We start from the raw sequence: 22122 nt of genomic DNA on the forward strand, positions 1-22122 counted from the left end.
AAACAACCATTGATAAGTTGTTTCCTATTTATAATTTCTGTACATATTTTAGTTACATATGCGTTTGTATGTATAGCATTTTATTTGTTGCTATAAATATATCAGAAGAAAATATTCTGCTTTATTTTCTTTAATTTTTGATAATATTAATATATTTTAAACACCAAAACAAAATTCATAATGTTACTCGTTGTCTTTAAAATTTAATATATAGGTAAGAAAAAGACTCAGTTAATAAAATTAGTTTTAGTTGTACATTTTTAATTACAAATTAATGAATTGATTTAATAGTAATCTATTGACAAAAGAAAAACCAGACTGAATATGGTAATTTGTGATGAACGTTCGCGTGCGCCGTAAAAGTAGGCAACCCAGAATACCATTAATTGCCGGTTAGTCATTTCTTCATAAAATTTCATATACATCTTCTTAGGTCCATCAGGATTAAATTTGGTATGTATTATCCTAAATACGCATCAACAATTGAATATAATAAACTTTTTCTAGTAGCCTAAATTCTAGGGGATTTACCTCTTTTTCTATGTCATTTTTTAAATATATTTTAAAACTATTAAATTTCATATTCTTTATGTGATATTTCAGTTTTAATGCTTGAAGAAATTTAAAGTGTTTTTATACTTGTGATTAGTTTTCTTAATGCGTTTTTCATAAAATACAAAATAGATATGATACAGTACTTTTGAAAACTTTTGAGTAACATTCCGTCTTGTTCTTGTTCTCCGTTTATTTCATTAAACGTCGTTTCAATTCTTTGATAATGGGCAGAGCATGAACATTCTTTTTTATTTGGTCATATACAGTAAAATAGCAGGAGAAATAATATTTATGTTATAAATAAACCAATGAAAAAATTAAATATATATTATTCAACTTATACAACAATAAATTAAATGTCACAGTAACAAATCAATTTTTATATATTTTGAAACAGAAAACTCCATTTATCAACTAAATAAAAATTTATATAACAAATAAATTCACAAAGCCTTATGTGGCAAAACTAACACTACCAACATTTCAGTCTTTTTTAAACCATTTATCTGAACTTAACTAGACTATTCTAATCACAACATAAACTCATAAAAAACAACTGACTAAACATATTCTTATCAATCTGCGATAAACATTACAACCTTTCTACGACGCCTCTTCACTTTTAACGTACTAACGGAACCTCCAGTTAAATCACTGGAGCTCGCAGAAAGTGTGGAGTTGGGTGTAATTTCAGTAGACATCCTTTTCTTAATATACGGAGTCGAGGTAACTTTATTCTCGGCGTTGTCGAAGGAGACCGAATCCTTCGTAACGTTTAATGAGTCGGGGGACACCTTTGGATTCGCCGCACCTTTATACTTTTTGATATCACATTCCATGGTGCTGTTGGTGATGTTCATGGCGTCTATGAGGTTTAAAATGTTCTTGTCCTGCTCGTCGTGGGGCACGATTTTAAAGTGTTCCTCGTTTAGTTCGAGTATTGGTATTTGGCCGTCATTTGTCAGTTGTAATTCCGGAAACATGTCGGATTGGTTTAAGATGTTTTCGAAAGTTTTTGGTGGACTTTTGGTGTCCTTACTGTCACTGTTTTTATTTTTATTATTCTTCTCCTTTTCCTCCTCTTGTTTTTTGGTCAGTTTAGGTTCGTCGGTTTTTGTTTTTATTTCATCTCTGGCCTGTTTGATTGTTTCACTTAAATCAACGGCAGCATCTGCCAGAGGTGGTAATACTTTTTCAATAATTTCTACGGCTTCATTACTTTTTAGTGTTTCATCCTTTTTAGATGTTTTTGAAATTTTTGCCTGGCCAACTTTGGATTTTCTTTTCTTTGATATATTGGACTCTTCTTCAGTTTTATTACACTGTTCATTAAGTTTTTCTTCATTTTTATCAATGAATTCGGTTATTTGAATTTCTGGTATCATTATATTTCTTTCTTGCTTGTCTGTTTCTTGTGTCGTTTCATGACTAATTCGATTAGCTTCTTTATACTCTCTTATTTCCGTACCTCTTGATTTAATTTCCTTTTCTGATTCCCCTTCTGTTCCAATTGTAGATTCCTCATTACTAATTGGTTTATCCTGGACTGTACTTTTTTCAGATTTCTTACGTTTTCCTTTGACACTTCTTTCTATTGACCTTCTTTTATTGACAGGTGTCTTATTCAGTTCTAACATTTTTTCAGGTGTATGATACTCATTTCTTGTATTTCGTTTTTCAGAATCACTGTTATTTTTTACATCAGATTCAGTTTTTTTAATTTTTAATGTAGTACTATGTTCAGGTTTCACATTCTCTAGTTTTGACTTCTTTTCTGACTCTCCTGATTTGAAATTTTCTGATTCTAGTATGATTTGAATTTCCTGACACTGGCCAAGTTTGTCAACGCTCTTTTCTTTGCAGGCCAAAGTTATAGGGCCAGGTACCACCTCCTCATTTACATTTTCAGATTTTTTGTCAACACTTTGTTCTTGGGAATTTCTTGCATTCACAGATTCTGAATTCGTATTGTTAGAATTTTTATCGTTCATTTCCCTTGATTTTTTATTAAGTTCTTCTGTTTTATTTGTTGGTGGCGCATTATTACTCTGGCTGTCCAGAGTCGTAAGTTTTTCAGATTTCTGACGCTTACTTTTTATGGTTCTTTCAATTGATCTTCTTTTATTTACAGGTGTCTTATCATATTCTAAACTGTTTTCAAGTCTGTTAGTTTCAGCTTCGGGACTCTTTTCTTCAGAATTCACATTCTCTGTGTTCTTACTTTTACTTTCAATACTCTTAAGTTCAGTTTTCACATTCACGTCTAATTTTTGTAATTCCGTTTTCTCTTTTGGTTTTTCTGATTTGCCTTTTTGTGTCTGTTTCTTACTAGTTTCCAAATTTTCTGATTCAATTTGCTTTTCATTAGAATCTAAAACTACAGGTTCTCCTTCCATATCTGTGTTCTTATTTTCCGACTTTTTACTTTTGTCAGGATTTTTAACATTTCGTTCTTGGGACCTTCTTTCTTGGGCATCTTTCTTATTTTGGGTTTCAACACTCTTTCCTTCAGGTTTCACATTCACTTCCAAATTTTCTAGTATCAATTCCTTTTCTGACGTTTCTGTCTTTCTCTGTTGAGTCTGTTTCATATCAGTCCCTTTACCTTTGAATTTTTCTGGCATTTGGGTTTCAGAATTTGAATTTTTAACGCTTCGTTCTTGTGATTTTCTTTCAAATACAGATTTTTTCTCCATTTCCGTGTTAATCTTTTGTATCTGTTTCGTATCAGCTTCCAAACTTTCCGATTCATCATCGTTCTTATTTTCAGTCTTCCTACTTTTATCAAGATTTTTAATAGTTCTTTCTTGGGACTTTTTGGTACTTGGATCCACAGCTCTTGTTTCTTCTTGAGACTTCTGGCATGTGCTGAACCCTTCTGCTAAATTTCCTTTATTTGTAACTTCCAAATCAGCATCCTTGTTCTCTATGTTTTCAGGTTCCCCAGTTTCAATAAGTAACATTTTTGTATTTATAGGTTCAACATTCCAGTCCTCACTAACTGGTCCTAGGATCATATCAGACTCCTCGTTTTCAGGTTTGTTGCTTTTGTCAAGACTTTTCTGAAAGTCATCAGTTGCACATTTTAAGTCACATTTAAAATTATCCGATTCTGTATCTTCCTTGGAAATCTGGCATTTGTCGGCCTTTTCGACATTGTTTCCCTTTGATTTACTTTTACTTGGATATTTCATTTTATCTGCCTTTGTTGTGTTTTCAAATTTCTTAAATTTGTCTTCAAAGTTTTCTACGGGTGTTGCGCCGGAATCCGAAATGGTTAACTGTGTGCCTGCCTCAGATTTCTGAAATTTATGTATTTTTTCCACGCTTCTTTCTTTCGATTTTCTTTTATTTGCAGATTTCTCATCAGTTGGCATATTGTCTGAGTCTCTTATTTCATTTTCTTTAAGACTTTCTTTAGTTTTTTCAGGAAATTCTTTTTTATTGATAGATTCCAGATCAGATTCTAAACTTGTACATTCCTTAAACTTCTGGCATTTAGTGGATCTTTCAGCACTACTTTCCTTAGACTTTCTTTTAATTTTGCGTTTCACACTCAAGCTTTCCAATTCTTCTTCATTTAAATTGTTTTTACCGTCATCAACTTTTTCAATACTTATTTCTTTAGAGTTTCTTTTATTTGTGGTCATTAAATTGTCATTCAAAAGTTTTGAGCTTTCATCTTGTGGGGTTGACTGATTATGTTTTGAGTTCACATTAGTAACATCAATGTTTGATGGTTCTGATGTGTCTTGACTTTTAGGATTATTGGATCTATCAGCACTGTTTTCTTTAGACTTTCTTTTATTTCTGTATTTCACATTTGCACTCAAACTTTCCAAGTCAACCTCCTTCAATTTTTCTTTATTGTCATCAACTCTTTCAATGCTTTTTTCTTTAGATTTTCTTTTAGTTATGGTCATTAAATTGTCATTAAAAAGTTTTGAGCTTTCATCTTTTGGGGTTGACTCTTTATGTTTTGAGTTTGCATTAGTGACATCAATACTTGTAGGTTCTGATGTGTCTTGACTTTTAGGATTATTGGATCTGTCAGCACTGTTTTCTTTAGACTTTCTTTTATTTCTGTGTTTCACATTAGCACTCAAACTTTCTAAGTCATCCTCCTTCGATTTTTCTTTACTATCATCAACTCTTTCAATGCTTTTTTCCTTAGATTTTCTTTTATTTTTGGTCATTAAATTGTCATTCAAAGAGTTTTCATCTTTTGGGACTGACTCATTATGCTTTGAACTTGCATTAGTAACTTCAATATTTGTAGTTTCTGGTGTGTCTCGACTTTTAGGATTATTAGAACTGTCAGCATTCTCTTCTTTAGGCTTTCTTTTATTTCTATGTTCCAAATTAGCACTCAAATTTACCAATTCATCTTCTTTCCTTTTTTTTTTACTGTCATCAACTCTTTCAATGCTTTTTTCTTTAGACCTTCTTTTAGTTGTGGCTATTAAATTGTCACCAAAAAGTTTTGAGCTTTCATCTTTTGGGACTGACTCATTATGTTCAGTAATTTCAATATTTGTAGTTTCTGAAGTGTCTCGACTTTTTGGACGTTTACTGCATTTTTTCTTAACCTTAGATTGGTTGGATTTATTTAGATTTGTCTGATTCTCACTTTGCATATGTGAACCTGGACATATTTCATCTACTTCTGTTTCTTGTGACATATTTTTCTTCAATATCTTCTCACCAGATATTGGTGCTTTAAAAGATTTGTATTCATTTGACTCATCAATATAAGATACTTTGGTCAAATTTGGTTTAAACTTAGCACCTGATTCCTTTTCCAAAACTTTAGCTGTCACCTTATTTAATTTATCCTTTTTCCTTTTAAATAATTCTGCTCTTCCTGTCAATTCATTTTTAATATGCAATTTCTTCTCCTTTTCTTCAACCAGTTCTCTTAACATCCTATCTGTTATTGTTTCTTTCTTGTCCATTACCTCAACTTCATGGGATTGACTAGGCAATGTATCCCTTTTACTTTTAGAATTCTCAGTTGTATCACAATCAAACAGTTCAGAAAGTCTCCTACTTTGTCTTTTTTTTGTTGTGTTTGTATGACTATTACCTTTCTCTCTTTGGTCATCTGAACTTACACTGTCTAAGTCGCTATTCAACTTCACATTTATTATCCGTGGCTGTGTGAGTCTTTCAATCTTATTTTCTAAATTTTCAACAATCTTACATTTCTTTATTTTGTGCTGTTGTTTGTCCCCTGATAAAATACCTTTGATGGCATTTGAATCGTTATTCACCTGTGACTCATTATCAGATGAACTGACTAATATAATAACATCATTTTCACGTTTTTTTATTTTAGAAACTGGACATTTCATTTTTTCATCATGTTCTGAAAATCCATCTTTATTGCTTGGTTTATTATCTGGATATTTTGTCTCTGATCTGAAACAATAATAATTAAATTTCTGTTAATAATTCTTTAATAAAGTGAAAAAATGTAATTTCATATAAAATTTTTAAATCATTTTTTGTTATGGTTATTAAAAGACTAAATCTGTATATTAATTTATTGTAGTTTAAAAATACTTATATTAGAAATATTTACACATATGTTTATAGAAAAAGTATAGCCCAAACTTCAAACATTTTGTTATTATCAATATAAAAAGTATTACCAGTAATTTTTAAAATGATGAAACACTTATAATACAAAAAACAATTATGTATTCTCATAAGAAGTCAATAATAAAATGATAATAAGACAATCAAAATATAAAAATGGAATGATATTTGGAAAACTATTTTAAAGTAATGTATATATCAATATTAATATTTTTAATTAATTAATTGTTTGATTAGCAAAAATTATAATTGTTTCATCAGATAGATATATAATAAAATTTAAAGAACATAAATATATAATATTTGGTTATTATTAACACAAAACATGATTTCTCATGCTTTTTTAATAAATTATATGCTCATAAAAAGTTATTATAATAACCTTTGATCATTTGTGTGTATCTGTCTATTTTTCCTTCTTTCTGAGCTCCTATCTCTGGATTTGCTCCTTCTATACCTATGTTTCTGATGTGAAGAATCACTTCTATTGTCGAATCTTTCCCTTCTACTATCTCTGAATTTTGAGTCACTTTCTTTGTCATCTGTCCTGGGTTTTTTGTTATAAGGACTATCATCTCTCCCCCTTGTCCGTTTCTTCCCATATTCATTTCTGCGAAATGCAAAATTGTCTATCTGTTCCCTAAGCTCTTGTATTAGTTTATCCTTTCGGTCAATCTCATGTTTGGCAGTTTTGTACAATTCAGATATGTTTGTCTTCAAAACTTCATTGGCCGCTTTTACTGCTTTCAAATCTTCATTTAACTGCTTGACCGTCACTTCCAACGATTTAGTGCGTTCCTCCAACTCGGTGTTGGTATTTTGAAGCTAAAAAATGAGGTTAGCACACAATGTTTACATTTATGCGAAATTCACCTTATCCAACTCGTCCCCCAAGTTGAACTGGGGCAAGTCCCCGTAAATATCGTCCTCATCCATGATTGTCAACCGAAATTATTAGTCAAATCGAATTTATTTAGCCGCACCACAACAAACATAGAAAACAGCAAAACCGAACCGGATCAAAACGAGCGGGAGACACGAACCGATGTGGGATGCGCGCCGGACGTGCGCGTCGACACGAAAGTTTCGAATCTACCTTGGTTTTGTTTGTGAGTTGCGGGGACGCGGTTCATGTGTTGAGAGGCACACCTTGCGTCGTTTCGGCCGAGTTTTTACGCATTCTTCAATTCCGAACCAGTCGCCGAAGTTAATCTAACTGTGATTATCCAGTGCAAGAAAACGACCATGTACGGGTGATGATGAACACCGGTCAGGATGTGTGTGTGAAGTGGTCCTTGTAAACGACGTTTGCGACTCTGTGGATTAATAAATGTGTGTGCAATTTTTCTTCGCGTTCGAGGGACAACAGGTAACGAACTGACTTTTTGCTTGGTCCGTGTCATCCGTTCAGCGCGGCGATCGGTTTTCGTATTGGATTTGGTGTGCACGCGAAATCGCGGGATAAAGTTTTGGGTTTTGTCGGCGAGCGGATTTTTCGAACAGTTCGAAAACTTTACGGAACAGGTAAAAGCCGTGTTTACACACGTACAATATACACACGCGGCGCTTTAAATGGCCAGTTTAGGTCAAGATTGCTCTCCTGTCAAACGTCGCGCACAAATTGTACGGTGTGATTTTTAATGTGTCACAAGGAGGAACGTCGCACATTCGATTTGGCCGTTCCGAGAAGTCGCGAGGAATTTCTGCCCGTTGGGAATATTAATATCGCCTTTCTTGTAACCGACTCACTTGCCATACTAATTGGCCTCGAAAGAATAAACAATTTTACGGCGCATTCAAATTATACGTGGGCATTTCGATTATATTTACCGGTAACATCGCTAATTATTGTTTTAGTTGTTTTACCGACCATTTTACCGTCCGGTAGACCTGTTAATTGGTAGTTCAATTTGCGCAATTTACCTCCCCATGTTAGTTTTTTCTCATACCTCGTGCACATAGGAGAGAAGTAATTAATTAATGCGGATTCTTGGCGCTAATAACATGGGAACATTTTTTAATGCAAAGAACGGGATAATATGAGATTTTTGTGCGCACTAAGAAGCGTTGCGTTGGAAGCATTGAAATCACCACCAACTACGCTTTTCTTTCATAAATATTACAGCTTTTCAAACAGCCAAATGGTATTTAATACTAGTATTGGATTGTTATTAAAATGTATGCTAACAACATTCAAAGAAATTAATAAAAAACATATTTTAATACTGTGCGGTCCATTTAAAATGGAAAAAACAGTCATGAATTTTTTTATTTAAACACCATAAAATGTTTCCCTTATTATCCAGTAGAGGTCTTTCTATTATAATAAAAAAAAATGAGAAAAAGTTTTTTATGAAGTATCCTCTGTTTCGAGGTTTTGTCAACAAATTTCAGAAAAAATATTTTGAATATTTGTATACAGTGTAGTCCATTTGAAAGAGGGACACCTCCATAAACTTTGTATTTTTTATAAAATTATGATGAAACTTTTTCAATCGTAAAACATGAAAATATATACTTATCTACAAAATTTTATGATTTTTGGCACAAAACCAAAACCTACAGTAATTTTTTGGACGTGAAAATTAAAAGAATTATACTAACAATTTGTTATAACAAATCTAACTGCACCACTGGATTAAACACTCCCTGAAATGGGCAGATACCAGATTTCATTAAAAAAATATGCATATTCATAATTCTGTGGAAAAATTATAAATCATATTCTTTCTATGAGTTTATTTTATTTTTTTAATGAGTAGTCTATGAAATAAACTTTCTAAAATACCACAAATAATAATATTTTTCAATAAAATATTAATATTATACTAATAATACTATTCTAATAATATTATATTTATAGTAACTTTAAAACTTAAAAGATTAATAAATAAATTCAAAATCAGATTAACATTACAAATTTTATGGTGGTGTTCTGCTTTCCTGTATATACATGACAGAATTAAGAATTACATTTATATACATACATTAGTTTATATTAAATCTTGTTTTTTACACTAAATTAACTAATGATTAGTCAGTTATACACTTTTAAAGAGGACTGTGATATTTAGTCAATATCTAATACTCCCAATTTTTTTATTATATTCCATGATTTAATCAAATTCGTTGATCAGAAAACACAATTTTATTAGAAAAATGATTTTTGACTTAATTTGATGAATATTTTTATGTATTTTTATATGATTTTTCGTATAAAATATCTTAACTGTTCATATTTTGTTATAAGATGTGTAAAACAATTTTTATGATAAACTTTTATGTTAATATTCAATAAAATTGTAAATAAAAAATACGGTTTGTATGCTTCCAATACAAATGAGCCACATTATTTTTTATTTCCACTATTATAAAATTTATCACATATTCTATAATAATAATCGTAAATAATTTAATTATTATGCGCTTATGTTTTATAAATTGATTCTTAGTTTTTACATTTTTTTTAACTGCATCAGTTTAAGGATAATCAATTTTTATTCGTCAAATTATTTTTTATCTAAAAAAATATTTTATACAGCAAATTTCCAAAAAATATACTAAATATTTAAATATAAATCTGTGGTAGAATTAAAAATAAAATTTTTATGATCAAAAAATCCATTGAATAAAATGTCAAAAATATCTTATATCAAATAATTATCTAACACATTAATTAGTTCTTATATTTCGTTAAATCTTTAATTGTGAAGATCAGAAGGCACTATTTCATTAGAAATAAGTGATTTTTGACTAATTATTAATAAATCTATTACAGTTTTTATGAAATTTAATGTTTTAAAGAATACTAAATCTAGTAAAGTTCAGTTCTTTTAATTTTTAACTCTAAAGACAAATATTAAATTTGAATTTTAAATAAAAAATTGAATGTATATTTAGAAATCCATACTATTTGTATACTATTTTATATTTTCACCTTTTGTAGGATTTATTCATATTCCCTAATACCACTTAAATAATTTTATTATGGTATTATTAATGTTTTTCATTTATAATTGGTTTTATATTTTTTAACAGCATCCTGGTGAATATAGTTTGTAGAAAATGGGTTTTCTAACTCAAAAAATAGATTTTGAACATTATTTTATTACACATTAAAGGATGCTTCGTATGTGATACTTTGTAACTGTTATATATCTCAATTAAAAAAAATTGTCTAGCCAAGCTTTTTGTATACCTTATAAATATTTGTCTGCATAATTATTTACCTCGATTACTAAAATTTATTAATTTTTGTTAATTTTGTTGTCCAGAAGACATAATTTTATCAAAAAATGTCACTTTTACTCATTATGAAAAATGAATTATATTTTTTATGAAATTTGACATGTTTTAATGTTAACTTAATTAATTAAATTTTTAATTAAATTAAATTTAGAATTTACTAAAAATATAATAGAGAATTTATTGATTTATATGTAAAAAATCCTAATCAATTCTTAATTTTTGACTCAACATAGCTATTATTCATTAAAATTGAGTTGAAAAATAAAAACTGACCAACATCTCCGACTTGATCTGTTTCCAACTCAATTGAGGCACACAATTTTATATTTCCTCCATTAATAGAATTTATTACACATCGTAAATGATTTAGTTATTATGTTTTTTAGTCTGTACTATTTTTTTAAATGCATGTTTTTGAAGATGTGCTATTTTAATTCGTTAATGTTCGTAAGTCACTAGGTAAATATTTACAATGACGATTAACTTTTCCATTAGTAAGTCTCCAGATTTTGTACTTGAAATAAATTATTACCTATTAAGTCGGCTTTAGGTCTTTTATTGCACCCTCTTCAAAAGTATAAATAGTAAGATATATTGATAGACAATATTTACTTACGTAAAGTTACTTTATAAATTTGCACCTTATCCTAATGTAATTATATATAAGTAAATATTATTATGTGTTTTGTTAATATAGTTTTGGAGAAGAAAGCAAACAAAATTACTAAAACTTGACAACTTAAAGATTTATGTTATTTTATGTCCTAAATCACGAGATTTGCTTATAAATAATGAATATTCTGGACCATACAAAGCCTATTCATTTCTAATTAACTACCAGAATAATAAAATGTGATTTTAAGTATATAATTTTGTAGTTTGTTTACAAACTCTAATTTTAACAAGGTTACTTTATTACAATCTGATGTAACTTGAAATCATTGATTTTCTTAGAAGAAACGGTGTATTTTTCTTAATTTACCTTTAATTAGTTTATATATCATTAATTTATTGAACAGATTGATTTTAGTATAATTTTATGAAGTTCATTAATTAAATAATTTATTGGTTGTATTTAAAATAAATTAAACAACTGAATTATGGGTAGACATCAAATTTCATAAAAACGTATGCATATTTATAATTTTGAGGAAATGTTAAAAATCATGTTCGAATGAATTTATTTTTTTGATTAAGTAGCCTATGAAATAATCTTAGAAATAAAACAAATTATCAGTATAGGATTAATCCAGTTGTGTAATTAGATTTTCTATAAAAACTTTTTTATAATTTTATCATAAAATTCATTAGTTAAATAAATAATTTATTGATTGTATTGAAATTAAATAAATTTATTATAGGAAAATGAAATTTTTATCAATTTTTCTTTTAACAAATAATTAGTTTTTAAGTAATTGATATTAATTTTTAAAAGTTTCCCCTAATTAAATAGACGAAACATTTTTCCAAGTATTTATCAGGCGGAAGTAAGAAGACAAGTGTAGTACCTGTCGACTCTCTACAAACATCTCGCCTCTTCCTACCTGTAACCTTAACGTTTATCCTTTTATTGCCTTATCGTGTTTTATGGATGCATAACCGCGACCGTGGCGCAGACAGTCTCCGGACCGACGCCCCGATATATTCAAATCCGAATGGAATTTCAACATTTTCTCCGAATCCGACCGGAAAATGCAGCCGAAGAATTTCGTTTCGAGGTCGTACAAGATAAAAATTTTTCGGACAACACCTGCGAGCTTAAAAAATACAAACAGTTCTGTGTTACGGTTCGTTATTATGAAATATTGCAGATGTTGGGCGATCGGTGATCGTACGGATGTCTTTGACCGATTCTTTCGAATGCGATACAAGGTGATTTAAAATTTTAAATGAAGTGCGTTAGTCATACCAGTACAAACCGTATACTTTGGTATGTACGTATTTATTTATTCTCAAGATGCAATTCTTGCCAACGCATTCCTTTGTTATTAAACATGATCGTATCATAATTACACGTATCGGATTGTTGACAGTAGTACGCACACGGGCGTGATTCAGGCCGTTGTGTAATCTCCTAAATTTATACCAAATTTTAGATAAATTCACTTGAAAGTAGCATATCTTTGTTATCATTGACAACAATCTAACAACATTAAGACCAGGTGATGGATGGGAATATGTTAATTTACTGTCTTGCATGTCGAGCAGTCGTCCAGTATTTCTAGGACTTTCGGAATTAATCAGACAGGCGATCGCCAAGGATCTTAATTTGTTTGCACTCCCAAGTCATTGTGTTTGACCTTAAAAAAGGCTCCTTGATGGTAACAGTTGTTGTTGGGTATTAAAGTAATGTGTTTGAACAATAGAACATCAACAGTCCAAGTTTTTATTAGATTTTTTATGACGTGAATGTCATGGATTTCCTCAGGTTTCATTCGTTTTTCAGTGTTAACAGCATCAGTTCTCCAGTTAGGTTTATGTAAACCGACAATCGAAATAACTTCCGACACATTACTTACATTAATAATTTATTGGCAATGACCTCCACAGCACAATTTACCTAATTCACTAAACGCATCGCTATCTCATCGAGACCTGTTTCATAATTGTTTTGATAATATTTTATCAATGACCCTGGAGTGTACGAACAGTGCGTCCCTTTGTTGCTGGCGTTCCCATGTTGTGTATGCACTCCGGCTGTCAGATGACCATCTCGAATGTCAATTAATGCAACCGATCCGAAAAGGGGGCTAAAACAAACGTCGCTTTGAAAGAGTAATTGAGGAAAGAACTCTTTACGAGCCATACGGGCGCATTTAAGGCACTTGATTCGAATTAGGGTTCAAGGGCCCCCGTTCCATTGTTTTAAGAGTGCGTGAATTATTAAGGGGTTGCTTTAAATCAATGACATCGGTAATTTGTTTACGAATTCTCGAAACGCGATACCACCAGCATGTTTCCGTTATAATTGTGTGACTGAGGAGTTAATGGACGCAAATTTTAATCGAAAAGATTATTAAATTTAACGAGGACCAGGAAGACGTCTTTTAATTGGTACAATTATAGAATGGCATGTCGCGAATGCTGCAGTGAAACGAATGTTGGCAGTCGGCCCATTTCTGAAAGGTCATGATCAGGAAGAATCAACGTTTCATGGTAGTTGGAAACAATTGTGTTTTCGGTTGGAGAAAGTAGACTGTTATAAAGCTAATTGGGATTATTTTAATTATCTGACTATCAACATTATGGTGAGATGAATGGACTCAAATGTTGTGAAAAATTCTTAAAAACAGTTCAAAATGGTTCAAGAATTTTAGTGGTAAACTAGACGAATATTAGCTGTGGTATTTACTTTTCTTTTTTATCTTTTGAGATAGTCTTTGATGATTCTGAGAATCTTATAAATATCTTTCTTAGTAATTGTTTTTGAATTATTTACTTGATCATTAAGAAGTAGAATATTTTTGAAAGATTTAATGTTTAAAGAGTTTTTGAGGATCTACAATCCACATAATCCAATAAATAAGAGATTATTTATCATCTCGATTAAGAGCTGTCTAGTCAAGTCTTTTGTGGACCTTTTAAATATCTCTCTGTATCACCCTAATAGTGAGAGATTGTTTAGCACTTCAACTAAATGCTGAGAGCCAAGATTTTGAGAATCTTATAAACATCTTTCTTAGTAATTGTTTTCGAATTATTTACTTGATCATTAAGAAGTAGAATACTTTTGAAATATTTAATGTTTAAAGAGTTTTTTGGGATCTAGAATCCACATAACCCAATAAATGAGAGATTATTTATCATCTCAATTAAGAGCTGTCTAGCCAAGTCTTTTGTGGACCTTTTAAATATCTCTCTGTATCACCCCAATAGTGAGATATTATTTAGCACTTCAACTAAATGCTGAGAGCCAAGATTTTGAGAATCTTATAAATATCTTTCTTAGTAATTGTTTTCGAATTATTTACTTGATCATTAAGAAGTAGAATACTTTTGAAATAATGTTTAAAGAGTTTTTTGGGATCTAGAATCCACATAACCCAATAAATGAGAGATTATTTATCATCTCAATTAAGAGCTGTCTAGTCAAGTCTTTTGTGGACCTTTTAAATATCTCTCTGTATCACCCTAATAGTGAGAGATTGTTTAGCACTTCAACTAAATGCTGAGAGCCAAGATTTTGAGAATCTTATAAATATCTTTCTTAGTAATTGTTTTCGAATTATTTACTTGATCATTAAGAAGTAGAATACTTTTGAAATATTTAATGTTTAAAGAGTTTTTTGGGATCTAGAATCCACATAACCCAATAAATGAGAGATTATTTATCATCTCAATTAAGAGCTGTCTAGCCAAGTCTTTTGTGGACCTTTTAAATATCTCTCTGTATCACCCTAATAGTGAGAGATTGTTTAGCACTTCAACTAAATGCTGAGAGCCAAGATTTTGAGAATCTTATAAATATCTTTCTTAGTAATTGTTTTCGAATTATTTACTTGATCATTAAGAAGTAGAATACTTTTGAAATAATGTTTAAAGAGTTTTTTGGGATCTAGAATCCACATAACCCAATAAATGAGAGATTATTTATCATCTCAATTAAGAGCTGTCTAGCCAAGTCTTTTGTGGACCTTTTAAATATCTCTCTGTATCACCCTAATAGTGAGAGATTGTTTAGCATTTCAATTAAATGCTGAGAGCCAAGATTTTGAGAATTTTATAAGTATCTTTCTTAGTAATTGGTTTCGAATTATTTACTTGATCATTAAGAAGTAGAATATTTTTGAAAGATTTAATGTTTAAAGAGTTTTTTGAGATCTAGAATTTACATAACCCAATAAATGAGAGATTATTTATGATCTCAATTAAGAGCTGCCTAGCCAAGTCTTTTGTGGACCTTTTAAATATTTCTCTGTATCACCCTAATAGTGAGAAATTGTTTAGCACTTCAACTAAAAGCTGAGAGCCAAGATTTTGAGAATCTTATAAATATCTTTCTTAGTAATTGTTTTCGAATTATTTACTTGATCATTAAGAAGTAGAATACTTTTGAAATATTTAATGTTTAAAGAGTTTTTTGGGATCTAGAATCCACATAACCCAATAAATGAGAGATTATTTAGCATATCAATTAAAAGCTGTGTAGCCAAGTCTTTTGTAGACCTTTTAAATATCTTTCTGTATCACTCTAATAGTGAGAGATTGTTTAGCATCTCAACTAAGTGCTGATAGCCAAGATTTTGAGAATCTTATAAGTATCTTTCTTAGTAATTGTTTTCGAATTATTTACTCGATCATTAAGAAGTAGAATATTTTTGAAAGATTTAATGTTTAAAAAGTTTTTTGGGATCTAGAATCCACATGTTCCAATAAATGAGGGATTATTTAGCGTCTCAATTAAAAACTGTCTAGTCAAGCTTTTTGTAGACCTTTTAATTGTATTCAAGATATTTACATAAATCTTTAAGATGTAGAATATTTTTGAAAATTTTTGAAAGATCATTGAAATTTGAAATATTTATGAAACACTGAAATAACTTTTTTCTTGTGGTCTAGAATCTGCATCACCCTGTAAGTGAGAGCACCTCAACTAAATGCTGATCATTTTAAGTAATTTGTTTCGAAATATTTACGTAGATCATTGAAAATAAAATATTTAAATATTAAAAAACCTTTTTCTTGTGGGAGATTGTTTAGCACCTTAACTAAATGCTGTCTAGCCAAGTTTTTTGTCGATTTTACAGATGTGTCCGGAAATAACTATTTTCAAATACTTAAACACAGAGTAAAATCTAACATATTTTTGAAAGGTTTTATGTTTAAAGAATTTTCTTGTGGTCTTTAATTTGTATGACTCCGTCAGTGAGAGATTATTTGGCACCTTAACCATACAATACAATATTCCTTAAGGAATTTGTTAGACCAATCGATACCCCAACCGGTGTAATATCAGCCAAGGAATTTCCTAAAAATTCCGTTGTACCAATTCGGTCAAAATATTTACGGCAGGCCACCAATCAATAACAATAACAAGCCGACGTGCGTGCTAATTACCTTTAGACCGTTTCGCAGTTTCGCGGACCAAAGTCCTCGTGTGCGGCGTCCGCGGCCGGCAACGTCGCACCTGGATGACTTTAAACTGGTTTATTTTGTGAGTTTGTCATGTAACCTGCGGAATGGCTGCCTTGACCTCGGCACGTCGGGAATCATGCCTCTCATGTACCCATTATTACGTTATTATGATCCGTTGCAATTTACAATCGGCAAATAAAAACGGGTGCAACGCACAATAGGCGAACAAGCTGCGATCGCAGTTTGGAACTCGGCATTGGGGGCCGCCGCATCGTTCAATGGGCGCACTCGGACCAATGGGTTTTTCGGTGCCCCGAGCCATGGTACACAACGTTGAAACCGTAACTGCTCGGCGAATTAAAACTTGTTGTCTGATTCATTGTTATTACTAGAAAATTGCCTTTATTCGTTATGACTAACAATGAGTTCGGTTGATGCTTCCTCAATTATTTTTGTTTTTCTCTTTAATTTGTTTCCAGGTCTAGTTTTTGCACGGAACAGTCCCTGCTTAAATTCTCAATCTCCTCTTCAAAATACAATAATAATTTCCTTTTACTTAAAATTTTCCTTTTTGTTGGTTACTTTACTTCATCAAATGATTCAATATTTTGAACATCTTACTATAAAAAAGCTTTCAAATAAGATATATAGATTAATATTTTTGTATTAAAAAACAATAAATTTGGTTGATGTTTTATTAATTATTATTGTCCTCTTTATTTTATTTCCAGGTTTAGTTTTTGCTAGGAACAATTGCTGCTTAAACTCTCCACCTTCACAATGATAGATTTCTTTTATTTAAAATTTTCCTTTTTGTACTTTAGTTTTATTGAACATTTAAGCCTAAAAAAACTTTCAAATAAGATATACAGATTAATACAAAAATGTTGAAAAACAATAAATTTGATTGGTATATTATTAATTATTATTGTCCTTCTCTTTATTTTATTTCCAGGTTTAGTTTTTGCTAGGAACAATTGCTGCTTAAACTCTTAACCTTCTCAGTATTTTTCTAGAGACAGTAATAGATTTCTTTTACTTAAAATTGTTCTTTTTGTACTTAAGTTTTATTGGTTATTTTTACTTTATCATCAAATGATTTTATATTTTAAACATTTAAGGATAAAACAACTTTCAAATAAGTTATACAGATTAATATAAAAATGATTAAAATCAATAAATTTGTTTGATGTTTTATTAATTACTATTGTTCTTCTCTTTAATTTATTTCCAGGTTTAGTTTTTGCCAGAAACAATTGCTGCTTAAACTCTCAACCTTCTCAGTATTCTTCTAGAGACAATGATTGATTTATTTTACTTAAAATTGCCCTTTTTGTACTTAAGTTTTATTGGTTACTTTACTTTATTATCAAATTATTTAAATTTTAAACATTTAAGTCTAAAAAAGCTTTCAAATAAGATGTACAGATTAATATAAAAATGATTAAAATCAATAAATTTGATTGATGTTTTATTAATTATTATTGTTCTTCTCTTTATTTTGTTTCCAGGTTTAGTTTTTGCTAGGAGCAATTGCTGCTTAAATTCTCAACCTTCTCAGTATTCTTCTAGAGACAATAATAGATTTCTTTTACTTAAAATTGTCCTTTTTGAACTTAAGTTTTATTGGTTCCTTTACTTTATCATCAAATGATTTTAGATTTTAAGCATTTAAGCCTAAAAAAGCTTTCAAATAAGATATACAGATTAATATAAAAATGATAAAAATCAATAAATTTGATTGATGTTTTATTAATTATTATTGTTCTTCTCTTTATTTTGTTTCCAGGTTTAGTTTTTGCTAGGAGCAATTGTTGCTTAAATTCTCAACCTTCTCAGTATTCTTCTAGAGACAATAATAGATTTCTTTTACTTAAAATTGTCCTTTTTGTACTTAAGTTTTATTGGTTACTTTACATTATCATCAAATGATTTAGATTTTAAACATTTAAGCCTAAAAAAGCTTTCAAATAAGATATACAGATTAATATAAAAATGATTAAAATCAATAAATTTGATTGATGTTTTATTAATTATTATTGTTCTTCTCTTTATTTTGTTTCCAGGTTTAGTTTTTGCTAGGAGCAATTGCTGCTTAAATTCTCAACCTTCTCAGTATTCTTCTAGAGACAATAATAGATTTCTTTTACTTAAAATTGTCCTTTTTGTACTTAAGTTTCATTGGTTACTTTACTTTATCATCAAATGATTTTAGATTTTAAGCATTTAAGCCTAAAAAAGCTTTCAAATAAGATATACAGATTAATATAAAAATGATTAAAATCAATAAATTTGATTGATGTTTTATTAATTATTATTGTTCTTCTCTTTATTTTGTTTCCAGGTTTAGTTTTTGCTAGGAGCAATTGCTGCTTAAATTCTCAACCTTCTCAGTATTCTTTTAGAGACAATAATAAATTTCTTTTACTTAAAATTGTCCTTTTTGAACTTAAGTTTCATTGGTTCCTTTACTTTATCATCAAATGATTTTAGATTTTAAGCGTTTAAGCCTAAAAAAGCTTTCAAATAAGATATACAGATTAATATAAAAATGATAAAAATCAATAAATTTGATTGATGTTTTATTAATTATTATTGTTCTTCACTTTAATTTGTTTCCAGGTTTAGTTTTTTAGTTTAGGGACAATTGCTGCTTAAACTCTCGACCTTCTCAGTTTTCTTTCAGCGATAATTATAGAATTCTTTTAGTATAATTACTAAGTTTTATTGATTATTTTACTTCATCATCCAATGATTTTAGATAGGCATAAAAAGATTTCAATCAATAACAAAAATGTTAAAATTATTGTAAAAAAATTAAAATCCGAACAAAAAATCAAATGTTTATTAAGTGACTGTGACAAAAAAGGTTGTTACCATTTTAGTTCACTAAACTCTAATTATGTCTGCTGATTAAAACTAGTTCTTATTTACAATTGGATCCATATTTATGAAAGTGACAAAATTAACAATAAAAATGTGAGTCATCTGAAAATCCTTTTAACAAATATTTTGCTTGACAAATACCTCCACATTAGTCAGCTAAACACAATTGACCTGTGGTTTTATTTGCCCTAACGAAGATTGACTCAATGGGAATAAATTAATCTCTATTATATTTAATATTCAGAAGCAATTTCTAATTCTCTTATTTCCTTGTTAATTTATAATAATTTATCACTTTCTTTAATGTTCAATCGACTTAACAGATCATTGATTAGATTAATTTGAGTGAACGTTAACACATTAACACGTTCAATTGATGTAGGTGTTTCAAAATCTTTCCCATAATTTACCACTTAACAGACGAAATGAATTGTTGGTAAAATACCTTCCGTCTGAGACATCGCATAAAAGGTGGACCTTGCGGAATCAATTCAGGATCGGAGGACTGGCCGGTCGCCCGTGAGTCATTCGTTAAATATCGCTGACGTCACAGCCTAATTCGATTAGTCCTTAAGTGGATGACCGATCCAAGCGGTGGACGAACGCGATTTCGAGCCTCCTGTGCGTTTTGTTGAAAATGCCATATTGGTCATGTGCCGCGTCAAACAGTTATAATGTACTGTTAGAATGGTAGAAATTGCAAAACGCATTCACATTTCGTGTTTTGTTGCGCCCCGACAACAATACGTTCGACATGTGCTCGATAATGCCTCAAAAACCTGACTGTGTTTTACATTCCACGGACGATTAATTCGGTATTTATCGGTGCACGTAACGACCCAATTTTCCATCGAGGTTTGCTTGTTTCTTTTTAAACGGTTAGCTAATAAGGGCAGACTTGAAGCTGACAGAATCTTATTATGTTTGAGACATTAAATATTGATTTTAGTTTGACGTCGGTGGTCGAAACGAAATAAGGAAGTTGCGGGAAGTTTTACTTTGTAAAAGTCGTAAATTGTGAAGCATAATTAGATTTTTACGTTCGGTTTTATGCAAACTATATAAAACTACAAATCCCTGTTTTTATTACTTAATTTTCAAGCTTGGCCAAGCAATTCTAACTCAATTCAGAAGTTGCTTCTCGTCACAGTGTTCAATAAGTGGAATAAATTTGGGAAGTTACAGAATTTCATCAAGTTTAAGACGAAAAAATATTGATATTAGTTTGATGACAGTTCTCTAAGCAATATAGAGAGAAGTAGGTTTACTTTGTCGAACGCATAATCAATTTTTTTAATTAGTTTAATACAGTCAAAATACATAAAACGATTTGAAACCACAAAATTCTGTTTGTAAAACAATTTTTTCATATTTTATTTAGTTAATTCTAATCCATTATAAAAATATTTTATTATTTTGTAACAATAACATTCATTGAAAATTTTTATATTTTACATTTCTACGATTAATAAAATATTTATCCATACACATATCGACCCAATTTTACTACAAAATTTGTTTGTTCCTTGTTAAAAAATATATTTGACATAATTTTATCAAATTTAAAATAAAGAAATATTGTTTTTAGTTTCACAACAATTCTCTAGACAAAATAGGGAAGTTACAGAAAGTTTTGTTTTACCAAACTCATAAATTGTGAATTTTAAACAGATTATTAATTTGTTTGATAAAAATTGATTTCTTAATACAATTTAAAATTATAAAATTATGTTTGTATAATTTTTTCAAACTTTGTCTAGTAATTCTAGTTAATTATAAAATTATTTTATTATTTTAAAACAAAGGCATCCATTGACAATTTTTAATATTTATATTTTACATTCCTCGTACGGTTAATTCAATATTTGATACACATATCGACCCAATTATTCTACAAAATTTGTTTGTTCCTTGTTAAAAAATAAATTTAACATAATTCTATCAAATTTAAAATGAAGAAATATTGGTTTTAGTTTGACGACAATTTTCTAGGCAAAATATCGAAGTTACAGAAAGTTTTATTTTACCAAACTCATAAATTGTGAATTTTAAACAGATTATTAATTTGTTTAATACAGATAGATTTCATAAAACAATTTAAAACTACAAAATTATGTTTGTATAACTATTTTTTCAAACTTTGTCTAGTAATTCTAGTTAATTATAAAATTATTTTATTATTTTATAAGAATAGCATTCATTTATTAAAACGGTTTCACAAAAATAATTTAAAACCATAAATTTCTATTTGTATATCCATATTTTTAAGTTTTACTAAGTAATATTCGTTCATTACAAAATTGTTTTATTAATTAGTAACAATTGTATTCATTGAAAATGAATATTAATATTAATATTTTACATTCTTCGTACGATTAATTTAATATTTATCTGTAAATCTAACGTCTAAATTTTTCTTAAAAATTTGTTTGTCTCGTTATACAGTTATCTAATTAGAATAAATTTGAATCTATCAGAATTTCATAAAGTTTAAGATATAATAAATTGATTTTAGTTCTAAGCAAAATGGGGAAGTTTCAGATAATTTTATAATGTCAAAGTCATAAAATGTTAATCCTACGCAGATTTTTAATTAGTTTAATAAAATTTGGTTTCATAAACCAAAGAAGTCTGTTTGAAAACCATTTTTTTAAGTTTTTGTAACTAATTGTATTCCATTATAAAATTATTTTATATACAACAACAATGTAACGATATTATTAATTGAAAATTATAATTTTACGTTCATTGTACGAT

At 29.4% G+C, this 22122-nt stretch overlaps 2 protein-coding genes across 4 annotated transcripts in view; one reads left to right on the forward strand and one right to left on the reverse strand.

Moving 5' to 3' along the window:
• Positions 1-864: 864 nt before the first annotated feature.
• LOC109601528 (transcriptional regulator ATRX) lies at positions 865-7168 on the reverse strand. The gene is made up of 3 exons (XM_020017772.2): positions 7030-7168; positions 6539-6981; positions 865-5976 (listed from the first exon to the last, which is right to left on the reverse strand). The coding sequence occupies exons 1-3, from the start codon at positions 7090-7092 to the stop codon at positions 1131-1133; spliced, it is 5352 nt and encodes a 1783-aa protein (XP_019873331.2). The 5' UTR covers positions 7093-7168; the 3' UTR covers positions 865-1130.
• Positions 7169-7393: 225 nt separating this feature from the next.
• The window catches only part of LOC109605080 (afadin), a 101427-nt gene continuing 86698 nt past the window's right edge, over positions 7394-22122 (forward strand). For 2 of the 3 annotated variants that reach the window (XM_049966796.1, XM_049966793.1), the window contains exon 1: positions 7394-7525. The gene's annotated coding sequence lies outside the window, so the exon portion shown is untranslated. Of the gene's footprint in view, positions 7526-7569; positions 7681-22122 lie in introns of those variants that run through there. The other variant, XM_049966794.1, reaches the window with a different exon arrangement.

Source organism: Aethina tumida, chromosome 4 (assembly GCF_024364675.1).
Source record: "Aethina tumida isolate Nest 87 chromosome 4, icAetTumi1.1, whole genome shotgun sequence".
NCBI classification, from domain to species: Eukaryota; Metazoa; Arthropoda; class Insecta; order Coleoptera; family Nitidulidae; genus Aethina; species Aethina tumida.

What these genes read in the sequence shown, in the direction of transcription:
- LOC109601528 (XM_020017772.2), bottom strand. Translation starts at nt 7,092, where the DNA reads ATGGATGAGGACGATATTTACGGGGACTTGCCCCAGTTCAACTTGGGG. An exon ending in TGGGGGACGAGTTGGATAAG is followed by an intron (nt 6,982 to 7,029) that starts GTGAATTTCGCA and finishes CTCATTTTTTAG; the next exon opens with CTTCAAAATACCAACACCGA. An exon ending in ATACACACAAATGATCAAAG is followed by an intron (nt 5,977 to 6,538) that starts GTTATTATAATA and finishes TTATTGTTTCAG; the next exon opens with ATCAGAGACAAAATATCCAG.